Raw genomic sequence first — 16,647 nt, forward strand, 5'->3', positions numbered from 1 at the left:
TGTGTGTGTGTGTGTGTGTGTGTGTGTGTGTGTGTGTGTGTGTGTGTGTGTGTGTTGATATCACAAATGGCAGCAAGTTAGGTTTCTTTCTTCTGTGATACAAGTCTAGAAACAATACATGCACTCTGAGATGTACATTTTTTGTATATTTTGTTAATCCTGATATTGGCATTAGTACAGGCATAGGATGCAAGAAAGCAAGCTTATACAGCATCACCCAAAAAAAAAAAAAAAACACACACACACACATGCTTCCCATTTCACCCATCCATTCATTCAAAAAGTTTGTCTAGGTCTTCCTTGAATTTATTTACGCTATTAACTTCCACAATGACAGATGAAAATCTATTTCAGCAATCAACTATCCACTGGCTGAAGGCAAACTTCTGCACGTCTATTCTACAACTGTCTTTCCTCAATTTGAGTTTATGATCCATCAGGTTCATAATCCGAGCAAGAGGAGGAATATCATCAGCATTGAGCCTGCTCAAACCATTCAAAGCCTTATACACCTTAATCAGATCACTTTGCAGGTGCCTAGTCTCCAGATGCTGCAATTTGCAGAACTTAAGCCTTTCTTGGTAAGAGACCCCTTTGTTCCCCTCACCAATCTCATTGCCCTTCTCAGTACTTGTTCCAGCAGCTCCACATCCTTCCTAAAATGAGGCCTCCAGACCTATACACAGTATTCAAGGTGTGGCCTCACCATTGCCTTATACAAAGGGATAATCACTTCCTTATCCCTGCTAGCAAAATTGCTGTATATCATTGACAAGACCCCAGAAAGATGTACCACATAATTGGTACATTTTTCTCGGGTTACTGCTGCCCATATGTAGTAGTTTGCATTTGTCAACGTTAAACTTGAGTTGCCACTTCTCAACGTTGAGTTGCCACTTCTCAGCTCATCTGCCCAACTTTTCTAGATCATGTTGCAGTAGCATACTGTCATTACCAACCCTGCCAACTTTGTATCATCTGAAAAATTTGATATTAAGCCTGATGTACCTTCATCAGTATCATTGATAGATATACAAAACCTTACACCGAACCCTGGGGGACTCCACTAATAACATTATCCACAAAGAACAATGTCCATTGATTACCACTCTGTCTTCTCCCACTCAACCATCCTTTTATCCATTGTAGCAACTTGCTCTTAATGCCTACTGCTCCAATTTTTATCAAAAGCTTTCTTGAAATCCAGCTACATGATATCAAAAGCTCTCTTGAAATCCAGCTACATGATATCAAAATTATTTTTTGCATCCAGTTCCTTTGTGACCAAATCATAGTATGCGATCAAATTGGTCAGATAAGACTTCCCCTTAAAAAACCCATGCTGTGTCCGAATTATTACTGCCGCCTTGTCTAGATGATCCTGCAATGCTTATTTAACCAGTAACACCATTATTTTCCTAGGAACAGAAGTTAACCCTATCAGGTATGTAATTACTCATGTCACCCTTTGATCCCCTTTATGAATTGGGGATACCTTTGCAATCTCCAGTCTGTGTGGATCTCCTGAGTCCAAGGATGCTCTTGTAATTATGTCTAAGAGTTTGCTCACCTTCTTTGCCACCTCTTTTAAGATAACTGGATTGATCTCGTCCACGCAGGTGCCTTTCTTATGTTTAACTTCAACAATTTCTCCTCCACTTTGCTCTTAGTTTTTACAAAATCATTTAGCTCCCTGTTAGCATTTAATAAGCTTCTATCCTCCACTTCAGAATTCCTCATGTGTGAATGTAGATGCGTAGTACTCATTCAGATTGTCAGCTGTCTGAGCAGATTCATCAACAGCCAAACCATCAATATCAAGCAGGCCAATCTGATTCACATCTTCCTTCTAGAGTTAACATAAGTAAAGAACTCTTTTCTGTTTTTCTTTGCATTCTTTGCCAAAGATTTCTTGTAATCTGCTTGCCTAACCTCCTTTGTGACTTGATTACAGACTAGCTTATATCTGCCATAGGCTTCTGTGTCACCTAATAATTTATATGTATGCATCCCCAACATATTTCTTCTGTCCTGAGTCTCATTAGTTCATTTGATATCCATTTAGGTCTAAACCTCGAACAGTATTTCCTGGTTTCAGGTATCTTGATTATATTATCTCAGTAGAACACAACACATCTAAAAAAAAAAAACAGAGCAATAAATAGTTTTGCATGTTAAATAATTTACAGAACAAGGTGTGTGTGTGAACAAAAGCAACAATATTCTGATGATCAGCATTTAATAAGGAAGTCTTTCTTAACAATGTTCAACCATGTGACTGTCTGAACCGTTATACCACAGTAAAGCAAAATTATTTTCAATCTGAATGATCAAGTTGCATTAACATTCACTGATTTAAATTAACAGCAAACTAGATTCAGTATAGCAATGCTTAACTTTCCAGGCAAATTTATCAAAAGTCTAAACATAATCATTAAAATTGTGAAAGTTATTTCCATTTTTCTAACTCACTGGTTTTGCAAACTTGTGTTCCAGGCTTATGATGATTTCTGCCTCCAAATTCTGTAATGGCTCTCGCAGGGCCAATTTTCTTATATAGTGCTTACAGTAGTTGAGAATAAAATAGAACATGAAATTTAAAAAATTCTGTTTGGGTAATAACAGACGTTGAGTAATAATTAAATTAAGCAATGGAAGTTTCTTAAATAAAAGAAGACAGCCAATTTTTGAAGTTATTCTTTACTCCTCATTAGCTTCAAGGTGATTATTGAGAATTGTCACACTGGTTTGCTTAGGTTTTACTTCATAGTCTGTATGTCATTGCACACACATTTTAATTAACACATTGTAATTAAAACTGAGCCCTCTTAATAAACTGGACTTGCTGATGACCTTGGTTAGTTTGGAAGAAAATCTGTAACATGATGTATTAAATTGGACCATGAGAATGCACATCTGGCTTTCTGTCAAATTTGGAGCAGTGCTTTTTTGTGATAATTACTTGAAATAGTCTTGTGACACTGGGCACTACCTTTTGACCTTGGTGACATAAGTTGTGATGTTTGTTGCAGTAAGTATTAGTTCAAAAGGTTAAAGGCTACTGCCTTCCATCACTCTTCTTTTTCACCATCTCCATTTAGCATTTCTTCAAAATAGAATACAAATTTATTTGGCCTATGAACAGCTGAATGAAGAGGTTCCACTTGTTTTATTTGTAATTATCACAGTCCTTTGAAGATATGATATGTAGATATGACTAATTTAATTCCACAAATTTTATAATTTATGGTATAACATAAAGTTTGTTTTCTGATTGTCATAAACAATTAATTTAGATGATTTGCATTCTATTAGAAACATCATATCAAAGAAATAACAGTGGCATGTATGGTTTAGTGAAGTAAAAATTCATTAATTATAAAATATGTATACAGATTAATAACTATGCTTTACAACTATTTTATTTGATACTTAGGGCTTTGACAAAAAGAAGACAGTATGGGGATATAGCAAATCTCCTACAAGGTGTCATGAACGTACTAGAACATTTTCAGAAATATATGGATATTGTTCAAATTAGACAGCTTGCTGACCAGTAAGTATTGATTTTGTGTTAATAATCATTAGAGAATTTGATACAGTCTACAAATATGATGTGCACTAAACAGTATCTACACCAACCTGTCCATCTATTCCTACTGCTAACAGTAGGAACAGATGGACAGGTTGGTGTAGAATTTTATATATAGAAAGCAATATTAAACCTTTTTACTTAAATGTTCAGTCCATGTCATATAGCAGTTTCTTTCAACTTCTTTCTCCAAATCTTCACTAGAATTAATTATTTATGACTGAATTTGAGTATCACTTTACATTTCAGACTATCTTGTCTGTTTGAAAGATGTGATAAAAAAATTTATTTATTCTCGGCTAACAAGAATAAATGAAACTGAACTGCTTGAATAAAAGACTTCCATAATATTGAGATTATTTATATTATAGGGTGGTGACTATTTTGTTTTGCATCTGTCATTTCTACTTCAGTATTTAATTTTGTAATAAGCATATTTATATTTTGTTTATATGTTTTAGGGTTCATTGTATAAGGTCTGAACTAGCTCAGCAAATTATTGCAGACTTTCATGCTGCCTTTGCTGGCTCAAATGCTAAGGTATGTATATATTATTATACAGTAAATCTATTACACTTCTGGATATATTTTTACTGATTGGAGCAGTGAAATAATATTAAATTGGTTGTTTTTATTCACATCTGATAGTATGACAGTAGAAACAGATGTGATTTGCAACTACAAAGATGCTGATTGTAATTTGTCTCAGATTAATTCTTTTATCTGAAATCTATAATAAATTTCTGTAAAAACATTGCTTAATTCCTTTAAAAATAGCATGCTTTTCATTAATATATTTGTGATAACAGATTTATTGTAGTACTCATGGGCAAGTAAATTGGGAATGATTTTATGAAGAAGCATCATTAAAAAATGTGCAGTGTGCATTCAACTTGTGTTGTGTGCTTCACAATTTGTTCTGCTAGAGGGGTTGAAGTGCATTATATAGAATTCCTCCTTTAGTTGGGCATTTTCCTTGTCAGAAGTCATGTTGGCATTGGAGCAAATTGCTAATATGAATATCCACCAGAAATTAAGTAAAACTGCCACTGAAACTTTGCTGATGCTCCAACTGGTATACAGGGTGATTCACTACCAGTGCGAAAAACTTGCAGGAGGTGTAGGGGCCACAAAGACGAATTGGAATCACATATCATTGCAGGGTCCGAAATGCCTTCGTCATGCGGTAGAGGACGTTGAACGGGAAGTTGCGTGAACAGCAATCCCGCTGGAAGTCAGCATTTGCGAACCATTTCTGTTGAAGAAACCAAATAGCAAAAGTCCTCCGGAGTGGATAATCTGCAGGCTCCAATGATTGGACGCGTTGCAGATGGTATGAACTCATTTGGTTTGTTGACAGTATCCTCCATACAGTGGATTGGGAAATACCCAATCGTTGGCCTATCGCTCGAGTACTCGTACTCGGATTGCCTTCTGCAAGACATAGGCCATTCTCCTCATTGTCTTGCGTCCTTGTCGTTCACTCTCGATTCATGGTACCTCTCGTGAAACAACCAGACTCACGTAACCTTCTGTGCACAAGTGCAAAAATCGTATGATGCAAGTTTGTTGCACTGGTAGTGAATCACCCTGTATATAGCACGCCTGTGAGGGAAAAGTTCCTGGTACAAGCACAGAGCAGCGCGCCCATTACAGTCCGCAGCTCCATACGTGAGGTGCATGTCGGCCAGTTCAACGTTTGAATACTTGTCCATCCTACTGCCTCAGGAAGCGGTTCGCAAATGCTGACTTCCAGCGGGATCGCTGTTCACGCAACCTCCCGTTCAACGTCCTCTACCGCATGACGAAAGCATTTCGGACTCTGCAATGCTATGTGATTCCGATTCATCTTTGTGCCCCCCATGCCTCCTGCAAGTTTGTCGCACTGGTAGTGAATCACCCTGTATATAGAAATGGCACTATGACCCAGAAGTTGTGTGGTTGGGTGGCACAGAAGATGTACTGGAGGCCAAGTTTAACTGCAATATGGTGGGGTATCTATGTGGACAAGCAACAGAAAAAGGATAAATGGCAAGAATATCTGAGGAACTGTACTGCGAGGACAACAGACAACTAGGAAATGACAACACCCAAACAGAAGGTGAACATCAAGACTTTCTAATGGAAGAACTGGAGCAAGCTATGAAGTCAGTGAACAACAACAAAGCAACTGGCATTGATAACATCCCAGCCGAACTACTCAAATAGCTCAGAACAAGAGAAAAACAACAGCTCCTCAATATTTTCAATAATATCCTCAATAGGGGGAAGCTACTCCTTCACTTTCTGAGATCCATCTTTATTCCCATACCAAAAAAAGGCAAGAGCAGCAAATTGAAGGCAAGATTCAAGAACAAATTGGAAAAGACCAGATGGGTTTTAAAAAGGGTGTTAGCACAAGAGAAGCAGTATTTGCTCTGAATACACTGGTAGAAAGAGTAATTGAACACCAGCAGAACCTATTTTATCTGCTTCATTGACTTTAACAAAGCATTTGATTACTTGAAACATGATATCCTCTTTCAGCTCTTGAACAATGTTAATATCAGTCCCAGGGAACTAAGGATACTATGGTTACTATACCTTGAGCAAGAAGTGGCAATCACTGTAGAGGGAGAAAACACAGACTGGGTACAAATCCAGAAAAGAGTGAGGCAAGAATGTATGTTGTCTCCTATGCTGTACAATCTCTATGCTGAAACCATTATAGAACTAATACAAGATTCTAAAGAAGGAATTACTTTTAATGGTTCAGTTATCAGTAACCTGCGATATGCAGAAGATACTGCCCTCATTGCAACATCAGAGGAAAAGCTACAAACACTCCTCAGCAAAGTAGTAACAGCCAGCAAGCAGATAGGCGTAACGATTAATGCCAAAAACACCTTGCTTGGAATCAAAATATGCTGTGGCAACTCCCCATTGAACAAGTGAGGAGCGTTAAATATTTAGAGAAGCTCTTTACAGATAATAATGACCAAGGCACAGAAATTAGAAGCAGAATTAGTATGGCCAAAAAGGTATTTAAGAATCTTAAGAACTTCTTCTGTGACATGAAACTGGATTTCCAGAAAAGATATCGAATGGTCAAGTGCTACACATGGAGCACTCTCCTATATAGATGCGAAACCTGGGTCATGCAGAAATCAGGAAACTGGAAGCCTTTGAGATGTGGACGCTCAGAAGAATACTCAAAATTCTGTGGATAGATCAGGTTACCAATGCGCAGGTCCTTAAGAGGGCAAGGACCATATGGTACTACTAACTACAATTGCAAAGAGAAAGGCTGCCTACCTCAGGCATATTATAAGCGGCCCACAATATGACCTGCAGAGACTAATCCTACAAAGGAAGATTAAAGGCAAAAGAGCAAAAGGAAGACAAAGAAAAAAATGGCTTGATAACATCAAAGAATGGACAGGGGTCTTACGACACAAGAACTATTTCACAGAGCAAGAGACAGCTGGCTGGAAAATGTGGTCTCCAATGTTCAAATTGAACATGGAACCTGAAGAAAAAGAAGAATGATATGTATGTGCTGATCACAAAATGAATGACACAGTGACAGCTGCTCTTAAGAGCTTTGTGGAAACTGATTTTCAGCAATGCTTTTGAGAACTGCACAGCTGAAAGCAGATGTGTAGTTGCCTAAGGACGTTATTTTGAGAGCAGTGGTGTGTGTTATCTTGAATTTAAATCATAAGCTCTGACAGTAAATCCATTATTGGGACTTTTGGAACCAACCTCATATATTTTAATATCTGTAATTAGAATTTCCTGTTATTGTTTCCATTCAAAATACGATGTGTGTCATTTATAAATATTTAAATTAAAAATGTTCCATTTATACTCTGGCATGGCCACATTGATCATAGGAGTTTACAACTGATCGCGTGACAATTAATATGAAAATAGAAAATTAACATAAAATCATCAACTGTATTTTTTCACACAAAATCAAACCACATTCAAATCAAAACCAGGGATGAGGATGCTAAAAGTATATTAAATTCTAACAGGAGCTAAATGATTTTGTGATAACTGAGAGGAAATGGAAGAGAAGTTGTTAAAGCCAAATGTAAATATGGCACCCTTTTTTATATTTAAACCTATCGACTACCTGATGCAAGATTATTTTTACTAAACCAATGTGTGAATTACCGTTCACAAATGCGCTGCAAGTCCATGAGTGGCAATGCTTTTGAAAATCAATTTTAATGATTTTAGATATTTTAACCTGTGTTTTTTTAAGAATAAATCCAACAATTATTTTCAGTTCTCATGTTAACATGTGGTATTGGTTTTTTGGGAGTGTTGATAGCTGTCGACTTCTCCTGGCTTTTCCTGATGCGTTATGTCAGGGATGAGAATTGAATTAATGACAATCTTTTAATAAGTATTTATTTTTATAATTTTAATGTAATTTTCATAATTGATTTTATTTAATATTAAATATGGGACATTTATTTCATATAATTATATAATCACATAATCCTTCCAACATTAGTATTGGGAGAATTCTGATTCTACATAAAGATATGAAGTTTCCTTTTATAGTTTATAATAATAACATTAATAGGACATATTGAGCTTTATCGCTCTTACGATTTTAATTAACTCTTTAAAGACATACATTTTATTTAGGCCACCTTGCAATGTATATTTTCCAGAGATTGCAGTTTACAGAACCCCATGATTTATTGGTAAGAAAATTCTTTTGTGCCCAAACTAATTTGCTCTTCTCTGCACCCTTTCTAAAAGATCTAGGTTCTTTCTAAAATGAGATTTCAGAACCTTTATGCAATATTCCAGTGTGGCCTTACCATTGCCTTATACAATGGGATAATAATCTTTCTTTCCGTTGGAAAAATTCTTGTATATAATTGATATAACCCCATGAGTGTTCTAACAGCCTTTCTGCACTGCTCAGAGAATTTCACATCAGGCTATACAATTTCAACTAGATCTTTTTTCATTCTCTGTTGCAACAGCAGTAACAAAAGTGGAATTTCAGGATGCAAAACTTGATGCACCTTATCATGGATGGGATATTATAGCTGATGACCAAACTGGGTTCCATTCCTGTCAACAAAAAAAAAAAAAAAAATAAAAAAAAAAAATACCATATGTGTACCTTGTATGCATGAAAGATGTTTTGTGTGAAAACATTTTTTGACGAAAATCAGAACCTTTTTTAAAATCGAATAGTTACAACTGAAATTGTGAACAATGTAATGTTTTATGCACACGCTCGCTTCTTACTCTACCGAATCAACGTTTGGAAGATGTTAGCGAAATCCAAGCCAATAGCCTAGTTACCCATTTGATTGTAACCATTTGTTGAATAGTATGATTACAACAATACAAGTATTTGTATTATTGTATTCTGCATTTTCGTTGCATTCCATTGTTAGGTGCCGCTGTAGATGTTTTTGCATCAATAATTTCTCAGCAGTAAAATACACTGAATGCCACACTGCTATAGTCTTTGTGTTCAATGATGCTGAAGAGCATTGTCGAGTGTATTGAGCAAGCCAACCTAACAAAATAAAGATGGTGGTGGTATGGTGGCAGTGAACGAGCAAAAGCGACAGACTATCGAGACTGCGTAAAAGACAAACAGAAAATCAAAAGTTAAATTTCGCACTGCCTTCAACCAGCAATGCCACTCCATCTAACAATAATGTACCCAAAGTGAATATTAATTATGTACAATGGAACAATTTCTCCAATTGCAGAGCAGATGAGTTTAAATGATCAAACTCCTTTTCCATACACCAACTACTATTCAAATAAGAATAGGCATTGAGAATTTGAAAGAAGATTTATGAAAAACAATTTCTGTTCTGTATGCTGCATTTGTGATAATCTATGGTTCAAAAATGACATAAAGAAACCGGCTGCTAAAGATGCACCATTGATACGCACTACATTTCCCGATGTTGATGTCGACAGGATCCTTGTGTGTAATAGCTGTAGAGGATCACTTAAGAACAACACCATTCCAGCACTATCTAAGTCGATTGGCTTGGTCTACCCAGAAATTCCATCGCATTTACCAAAATTAGATTTAGTGACAGTGTGGCTAATTTCTTTGTGCAGTTTCCACCAAATACTCACCCTCCCGTCCGCTCGAAATAACTGGAAGTGGGACTTGTTGGACCAGGAGACCCGTCTCCAACCATCCAAGGTCCAGTGGCGATGTTCTTTCTCTCAGTTGAGGCGTATAGTTGTGTTGTGGTATTAGCAATGAGACTATGGTGGGTTGGTGGCTCCCATAACCTATTGTGGCTAATGATATTGCCTGTTGGTCTTGGTGGAGACATTTCTGGCACCTCCCTTGTTGAAGTTGGTGGTGATTTGTGCCACTGTTGCTCTCTGGTTGGCTGAAACAATGTGAGACAGATGTTGAAGGCCACGTGCATCCACCACATTTCGCCTCCCATAGTGCTGTCCACATTGGCAACCCAACGGTCGCAGGTTCGAATCCCGCCTCGGGCTTGGATCAAAGTACTGCAAAAACCTTGGGAGGTGCATTATGGCCACAGAAGCCGATGTGCCAACAACTACCAAAAAAAAAAAAAAAAAAGTGTTGTCCACGATAAGATGTTATTCCAAAAATGCCATATTCCCAATACACTCTGGATACCGTCGAATGGGGATAGTGCAATTTCTGTACCACCTCCACAATAGAGTGACCCATACGTCGGGCACCCACTATCATTTCTCTTTCAAAGTCAGTTAACTTACAATATTTATCCATACTGACATTGAATTACCATCTATGTGAATGCAGTGTACCTATATACCTGCCAAGCAGTGGGTTCGTCCACTAGCAAGAGGGATGACAGCGTCACGTTGCCCAGGAACCAGGTATCCCATGAATTCTGTCCTTTCAGTATAATATAAAAATAAAAAGATAAATATTACCACGTTATGCTTATCTTATTATTAATCAATTTTTTGCATTAAATTAGTGTGTGTGGGTGCATATATTTATATCTTTTTTAATTCTCCTGTAGCATTTCAGTCCTAGTCAACAGTTAGCAGAAGCTTGCCTGGTCGTATCCGTTTTAGAGCCAAAAGTCAAGTAAATATCTTTTTGTGTTACTCAGTGTAAGATATTATTATTATTATTTTCATGAAGCATGATTTTTATTGAATTATTTGTATGTGTATATGTATGTATGTAGACAGAATATGACACAATTTGAAAATGGTGTTAAATTAGTTAGAATTATGTTGTAGAAGGCATCTTATGTTTATAAGATGCCTTCTTGGTCATTGAAGATTGGTTGTAGACATTTTAGCTCAGGCCTAGGAGACCTGAGCATGTTTCAGCATCTAACTAGACTGACACTTGGAAGTAACACACTAATGGAGCTGTATTCAGCTCACATGCATGCTGGGTTTTCAGCATCATTCAGTTGTTCTGTGGCAGCAGAAATTTTCTCTTTGCACCTTTATATTTGTAGAACTGGATATATATCCTATAGGTGAGGATTAATGGAAATATCAATGCTACTGTACTGGAGCTAACCATCCAGGTGTGAATCAGGCTGCCTTAAAACAAATAGGAGTGCAAGGCAAAAGGCTGCCTTTACAATTCTACACATATGGACGGCGATAGATGAGTTGAAAAAGCAAGACCAATCGTGTTCGATGCATGGAGTAGCTTACCAGACAAGTATATAAATTTGAAAATATTTGCATTTGGACTTCTATCAGTTTTTGGTTTGACATATTTCTGCGAGCAAATATTTTCAAACATGAACTATATTAAAAATAAATCAAGAAACCGTCTGCAATGCGAGTCTCTCAGCATGTTTAAAGATGAAAATTATGGCATGCTCATCTGATGTTGAGAGACTTGCTCAAGAAGTTTAGCAGCAAAAGTCACATTAATTTGTATCTAATTGAATATTTGTTACATTTTTTCAGTATTAATAAATAATATTTCAAAAAAATATATTTTTTTAATACCCTTCCTTCCTTCCCACTCTATTCCATTTCTTAAACTCTTCCCCTCACCCCCAGCTTGAGCTGAGGTGTGGCTCTTTGGATTCTCTCTTCTTTTTTAATTAGATCAAAAATGGCTCTTCACACAAAAAAGGGTTGCCGACCCCTGACTTGGTACAATACTACCAGCTTGCATAATGGATGCCTAAAGTAACCAAAGCCATGTGTACACTCATGGTCAAGTTTTGACATTCCCTCTTATTCTCTTCTGTCTAATATGAGTTGTAAAAGATACTATACAAAGGGTACTAGGAAAGTTTTACAATACAGCTTTGTTTATTTAATTTTTTCAAAGTAATTTCCTCTACATTCAATACACCTCTCCATCCTCCGAAACCAATCTTTAAACCAGTTCTGCCAAGTTTCATTAGGGAGTAAAGCACACTCGTTGTCCCAAGCCCATAGAAGGTCCTCATCACTGGAAAACCGTCTCCCTTTTAGCTTCATTTTCACATGCGGGAACAGTGCAAAGTCGCAGGGAGCAAGGTCTGGACTGTAGGGAGGGTGCTCGAGAAGTTTCAGTCCTGTCGTGGTCAAATATTCGGTGCAGGCTTTGGTGCGGTAAGCTGGAGCATTATCGTGATGGAGGTACCAGGTGTCCATTCTTGACTTTGGCCGCAGGTTCTTCATAGATCCAATGACTTTAGGCAGGCATTGTTCAGTATACCACTTAGCTGTGACTGTCTTCTGCGTGTCCAAAACGACACGTTCCACAATTCCACTCGATTTGAAAAATACAGCTATCATTTTCTTCTTTACAGATCGGGATTTTCTGACAATTACGGGTGTGTCGTCATCATCAAAGACCCAAACTTTGTTTTGAGCCTTGGTCGGCAGATCGTAATAGTACAGCCAAGTCTCGTCACCTGTCACGACGTTGTTCACATACCGAGATTGTCCTTATCAAACTTTTTTAACATCTCCCGGCACCAAGTCACACGTCGTGTCATCTGCTCTTCAGTCAGTTGATGTGGCACCCAGAGAGAACAAAGTTTCTTCACGTGCAAATGATCTTGCAGAATCGAACGAATTGCTGGTGCATTTAGGCCCAAAGTATCCTCTATCTGTTGGTAGGTCACTCGCCTGTTTTCGTCAAGCATTTTCCTCACAGCAGTAACGTTTTCCTCCGTAACTGACATTCGTGGCCTTCCCGGCCTCTCAGAATTCGCCAGAGTGAAATTTCCCCTTTGGAATTCTCTATACCACCTGAATATCGTTGTACGATGTGGACAATCATCATCTAGTGCAAGAGTCATTTCTTCTAAGCACTGGTCTATGGTTAAACCACGCACGAAATTATACCGCAAAACTGTCCTTATCTCATTTCGTGACCACGATGCCATCGCAAGCACTTTACACTCTCACTACTAATGAATAACTGAGCCCATCGACTTGGCGCGGCGGCTACTATGCACATATGAACATGTCTCAACATGCAGCAACGAGCAGCTTCCTGTGATTCATTGTTGCGTCATATTGCAAAACTTTCATAGTACCCTTTGTATGAGTTATGACAGGCACCATGACTCAAATTGTACATTTCTTAAATTTAGAGGGACAAATTTAAAAGATTCACAAATCAGCTTGTAACTAAACATAATGTTAATTCTCTAGGCAGTTTCTCAAAAAAAAAATAGTGAATAAAATGCTGCTTACACTTTCTCAGCTGTGACTGGGGAAATTGAGTAGTGTAGTGGTATATGGAATGTACTGTAGAAGCCACAAGGATTTGCATATACCATTTTATGTGTATGGCATATCTAAAAATTTCACATCATACTTCCCCTCCCCCAACATAAACAAATCACAAGTGGTTAAATTAATGAGATAAGCTAATAAACAAAAAATCTAAGCCCACTTCAAAAATTTATGCATCTTTGTGAAATTCATTTCCATATACAGTCATCTAAACCCCACTTAATTTTTCTAATGGCATCTCAGCTGTTGTTTTCTTTAACCATCACTTATTTCATTTGTCCTGGTTGCTTGCTCTGAGCAACGTCAGAAACTTTTAATTGTGTGATTACCACCATTAGAAGGTAGCGATTATGCAGTCCTTAATTGGAAGATGAAGAAAGAGACATTAAAGTAAAGGGTTTTAATTTTAGGAAAGGGGACTCTGACAGTTTAAGGTTTGCTACATAGTTTCTGTTGATTGGGGAGATGACTCATAAGCTATTACTACTTTGTACTAAAATCTTGGTCTCTCATTTCACAAATTATACTTCATTATAAGTTTTGTTTTACTAAATTTCTTGTTGACAAATTAAGAAAGATTTAGGAGGCTAAGATCTTATCTATGAAAATATCTAAACCTCACAAAAACTTTGTCATTCATTTCACAAATATACATGGTCTCAGTTCAAGGCTCATTGATGTCTGTTTCCACTTACAATCTGCCAAACCCCATATCCTTTTTCTGACAGAATCCCAGTTATCAGTCGATTCAACCACTGCTCATCTCAGTTGTCCAAATTATTCACTTTATGATTCCTTTTGCTTCAAAGGTGGTACTTGTGCACATGTCCATTTTGATCTAAGAAAATATCTAAACCTCCCAAAAACTTCCTCATTCGTTTCATAAATATACATGGTCTCAGTTCCAGTCTCAATGTCAGAGACTCTGTTCCCTGTCAGTAATTTTTTTTTTTTTTTTTTATGAAAATCCCAAACACGAAAGGTATCAAAACCTATAGTACCGTGCATGGGTTGAAGGAGAAGTATGGGGGGAATGCCGGAAACTTTGCTCTAGAGACTAAACATGGGTTTCACCACTTCAAGCCTCCACAAGTAATAAGACTTAGTAATTTGGAATTGGCTGTTTTCGATCTTCTCTGGCTTAAAATCTCTCCACCACATTGTCAATTTCATCTGTTGCTTCTATCATTCTCCCAACTTCACTAATCACTTGGAACTCTTTGACTTTATCCAATCTAACTTTCTTAACAGTGAAGTTATTTTCCTTGGTGATTTTATTATTCACAACTCCAGTTTGCTTCTGTTTTCTAGTCACATGGACCCAGCTGGGCGAGATGTTGAGGCTTTTTCAGTTGCTAATGATCTTGCACAGATTATTCCTTTACCTACCAGAAAATCCTAACCATACATCCAACATGCTTGATCTTTTTCTCACAAACAACTCTTCTAAGTACACGCTCGAGGTCCTCTGAGTGGTCCTCTAGGCACCTCAGATCACAACTTGGTGATGGTCTTGGCCATTCCCAACCTCATTCCTATGAGGTTGGGAATGGCCATGGGAAAAATGGCCATGTTGTTTGGCACAATGAGATGATCTATGAGATTTCTTTCTCTTGGTCAGATTACTCTTTTAAATCTTTTGATCTCAACATTTGCTCAGATCGTGTAAGTGAAATTATTCTTGTAGGGATGAAATCCTTTATTCCATGCTCCACCTTAAAATCTTATCCTTTATCTAAGCCTTGGTTTTCCAATAAATGTGCTGAGGCGGTTCAGGATAAGAATGTTGCATATTGCAATTGGCTTATATTCAAATCTCCAGGTTCATTTTCTGCCTACACCAAAGCTCACAACAATTGTATAGCAGTTATTAATCAATCCCAACTAGATTTCGAACAGGCTAAGAGTAGAAAACTTGCTTCTTGTCCAAATGGTAGTCGAGCATTCTGGTCTCTCCACCACAATCTCTTGCCAAAGCTAATGGCCACAACTTTTGTCCATTTCTATTTTAACCTCTGTCCAAACCTGACGGTTCTGTTGCCACTTAAGCCAAAGATAAAGCTGACCTGCTAGCATTCTACTTTTCTTCTAACTTGATGATTTTGGTAAACCACCTGATACCATTCCCAGTACACTCCATTCAATGCTTCATGTGGTCTTCCATCAAAAGGATGTCAGAAGGATTTTGAAAAATCTTGATGCTAAGAAAGCTCCAGGTCCTGATGATATTTCTCCACTTGTTCTCAAAATCTGTGCTTCTGAATGCACCCATGTTCTGTCACCTTTTTCCACTTTCTTATTAAAAAGCTGTTTTCTCCTCTGCTTGGAAATGTGCTCATATCCAGCCAGTTCCTAAAAAGGGTGACAAATCTCTCCCATCCAAATATCATCCCATTGCACTTTCTTCTACCCTTTTTAAAGTAATGGAAAACTAACTTCCAACTCTTAAACTGTCTGAGGGTTTGCTTACTTCCTTTACCGCCTCCTTTAATATACCTAGGGTGGATGGAATCTATCCAATTATATTAAAGGAGGTGGCAAAGGAAGTAAGCAAACCCTTAGCCATAATTATGAGAGCTTCCCTGGACTCAGGGAGGGACCCGTGGACTGGTGATGTGCAAATGTGACCCCAATCCACAAAGGAGGATCAAAGGCTGACACAAGTAATTATAGACCTGTGAGATTAACTTCTGTTCCAGGGAAATTAATGGAGGCAGTGGTTAAAGAAGCATTGCAGGATCATCTAGACAAGACTTCAGTTATAGCTCTGACACAGCATGGGTTTGTTAAGGGGAAGTCTTGTCTGACAAATTTGATTGGATACTATGATGTAGTCACAGGAACTGGATGCAAAGAATAACTTTGATATCATAGATTTGGACCTTAGAAAGGCCTTTGATACTGTTGCACATGGAAGACTGCTGCACAAATTGGAGCAGTGTGGCATTGGAGGCAAATTGCTGCTATGGATAAAGGCATGGTTGAGTGGGAGAAGACAGAGTGGTAATCAATGGACACTGCTCTTCATGGACTAATGTTATTAGTGGAGTCCCTCAGGGTTCAGTGTTGGTCCATTGTTGTTTTCTGTATTTATAAATGATATTAATGATGGTATATCAGGCTTAATGTCCAAGTTTGCAGACGATACGAAGGTTGGCAGGGTTGTAAAATGACACTGCTGCAACAGGATCTAGAAAATTTGAGCAGATGGGCTGAGAGGTGGCAAATGAAGTTTAACATTGACAAATGTCAAGTACTACATATGGGAAGCAGTAATCCCAGAGTAATGTATCAACTCTGTGGTACCACACTGAGAGTGGTAGAGAATAAAAAGGACC

The 16,647-nt window shown here is 37.7% G+C and overlaps 1 protein-coding gene across 1 annotated transcript in view; it reads left to right on the top strand.

Moving 5' to 3' along the window:
• Vps53 (vacuolar protein sorting 53) overlaps nucleotides 1-16,647 on the top strand; it is a 205,779-nt gene that overhangs the window by 62,351 nt on the left and 126,781 nt on the right. The window contains exons 5-7 of the mRNA XM_090381067.1: nucleotides 3,437-3,556; nucleotides 4,054-4,132; nucleotides 10,615-10,682. Of these exons, the coding sequence (XP_090237193.1) occupies nucleotides 3,437-3,556; nucleotides 4,054-4,132; nucleotides 10,615-10,682 (267 nt within the window). The remainder of the gene's footprint in view (nucleotides 1-3,436; nucleotides 3,557-4,053; nucleotides 4,133-10,614; nucleotides 10,683-16,647) is intronic.

The sequence above is a fragment of the Mastigoproctus giganteus genome, chromosome 9 (assembly GCF_048544385.1).
Source record: "Mastigoproctus giganteus isolate SK-2022 chromosome 9, ASM4854438v1, whole genome shotgun sequence".
Lineage (NCBI taxonomy): Eukaryota > Metazoa > Arthropoda > Arachnida > Uropygi > Thelyphonidae > Mastigoproctus > Mastigoproctus giganteus.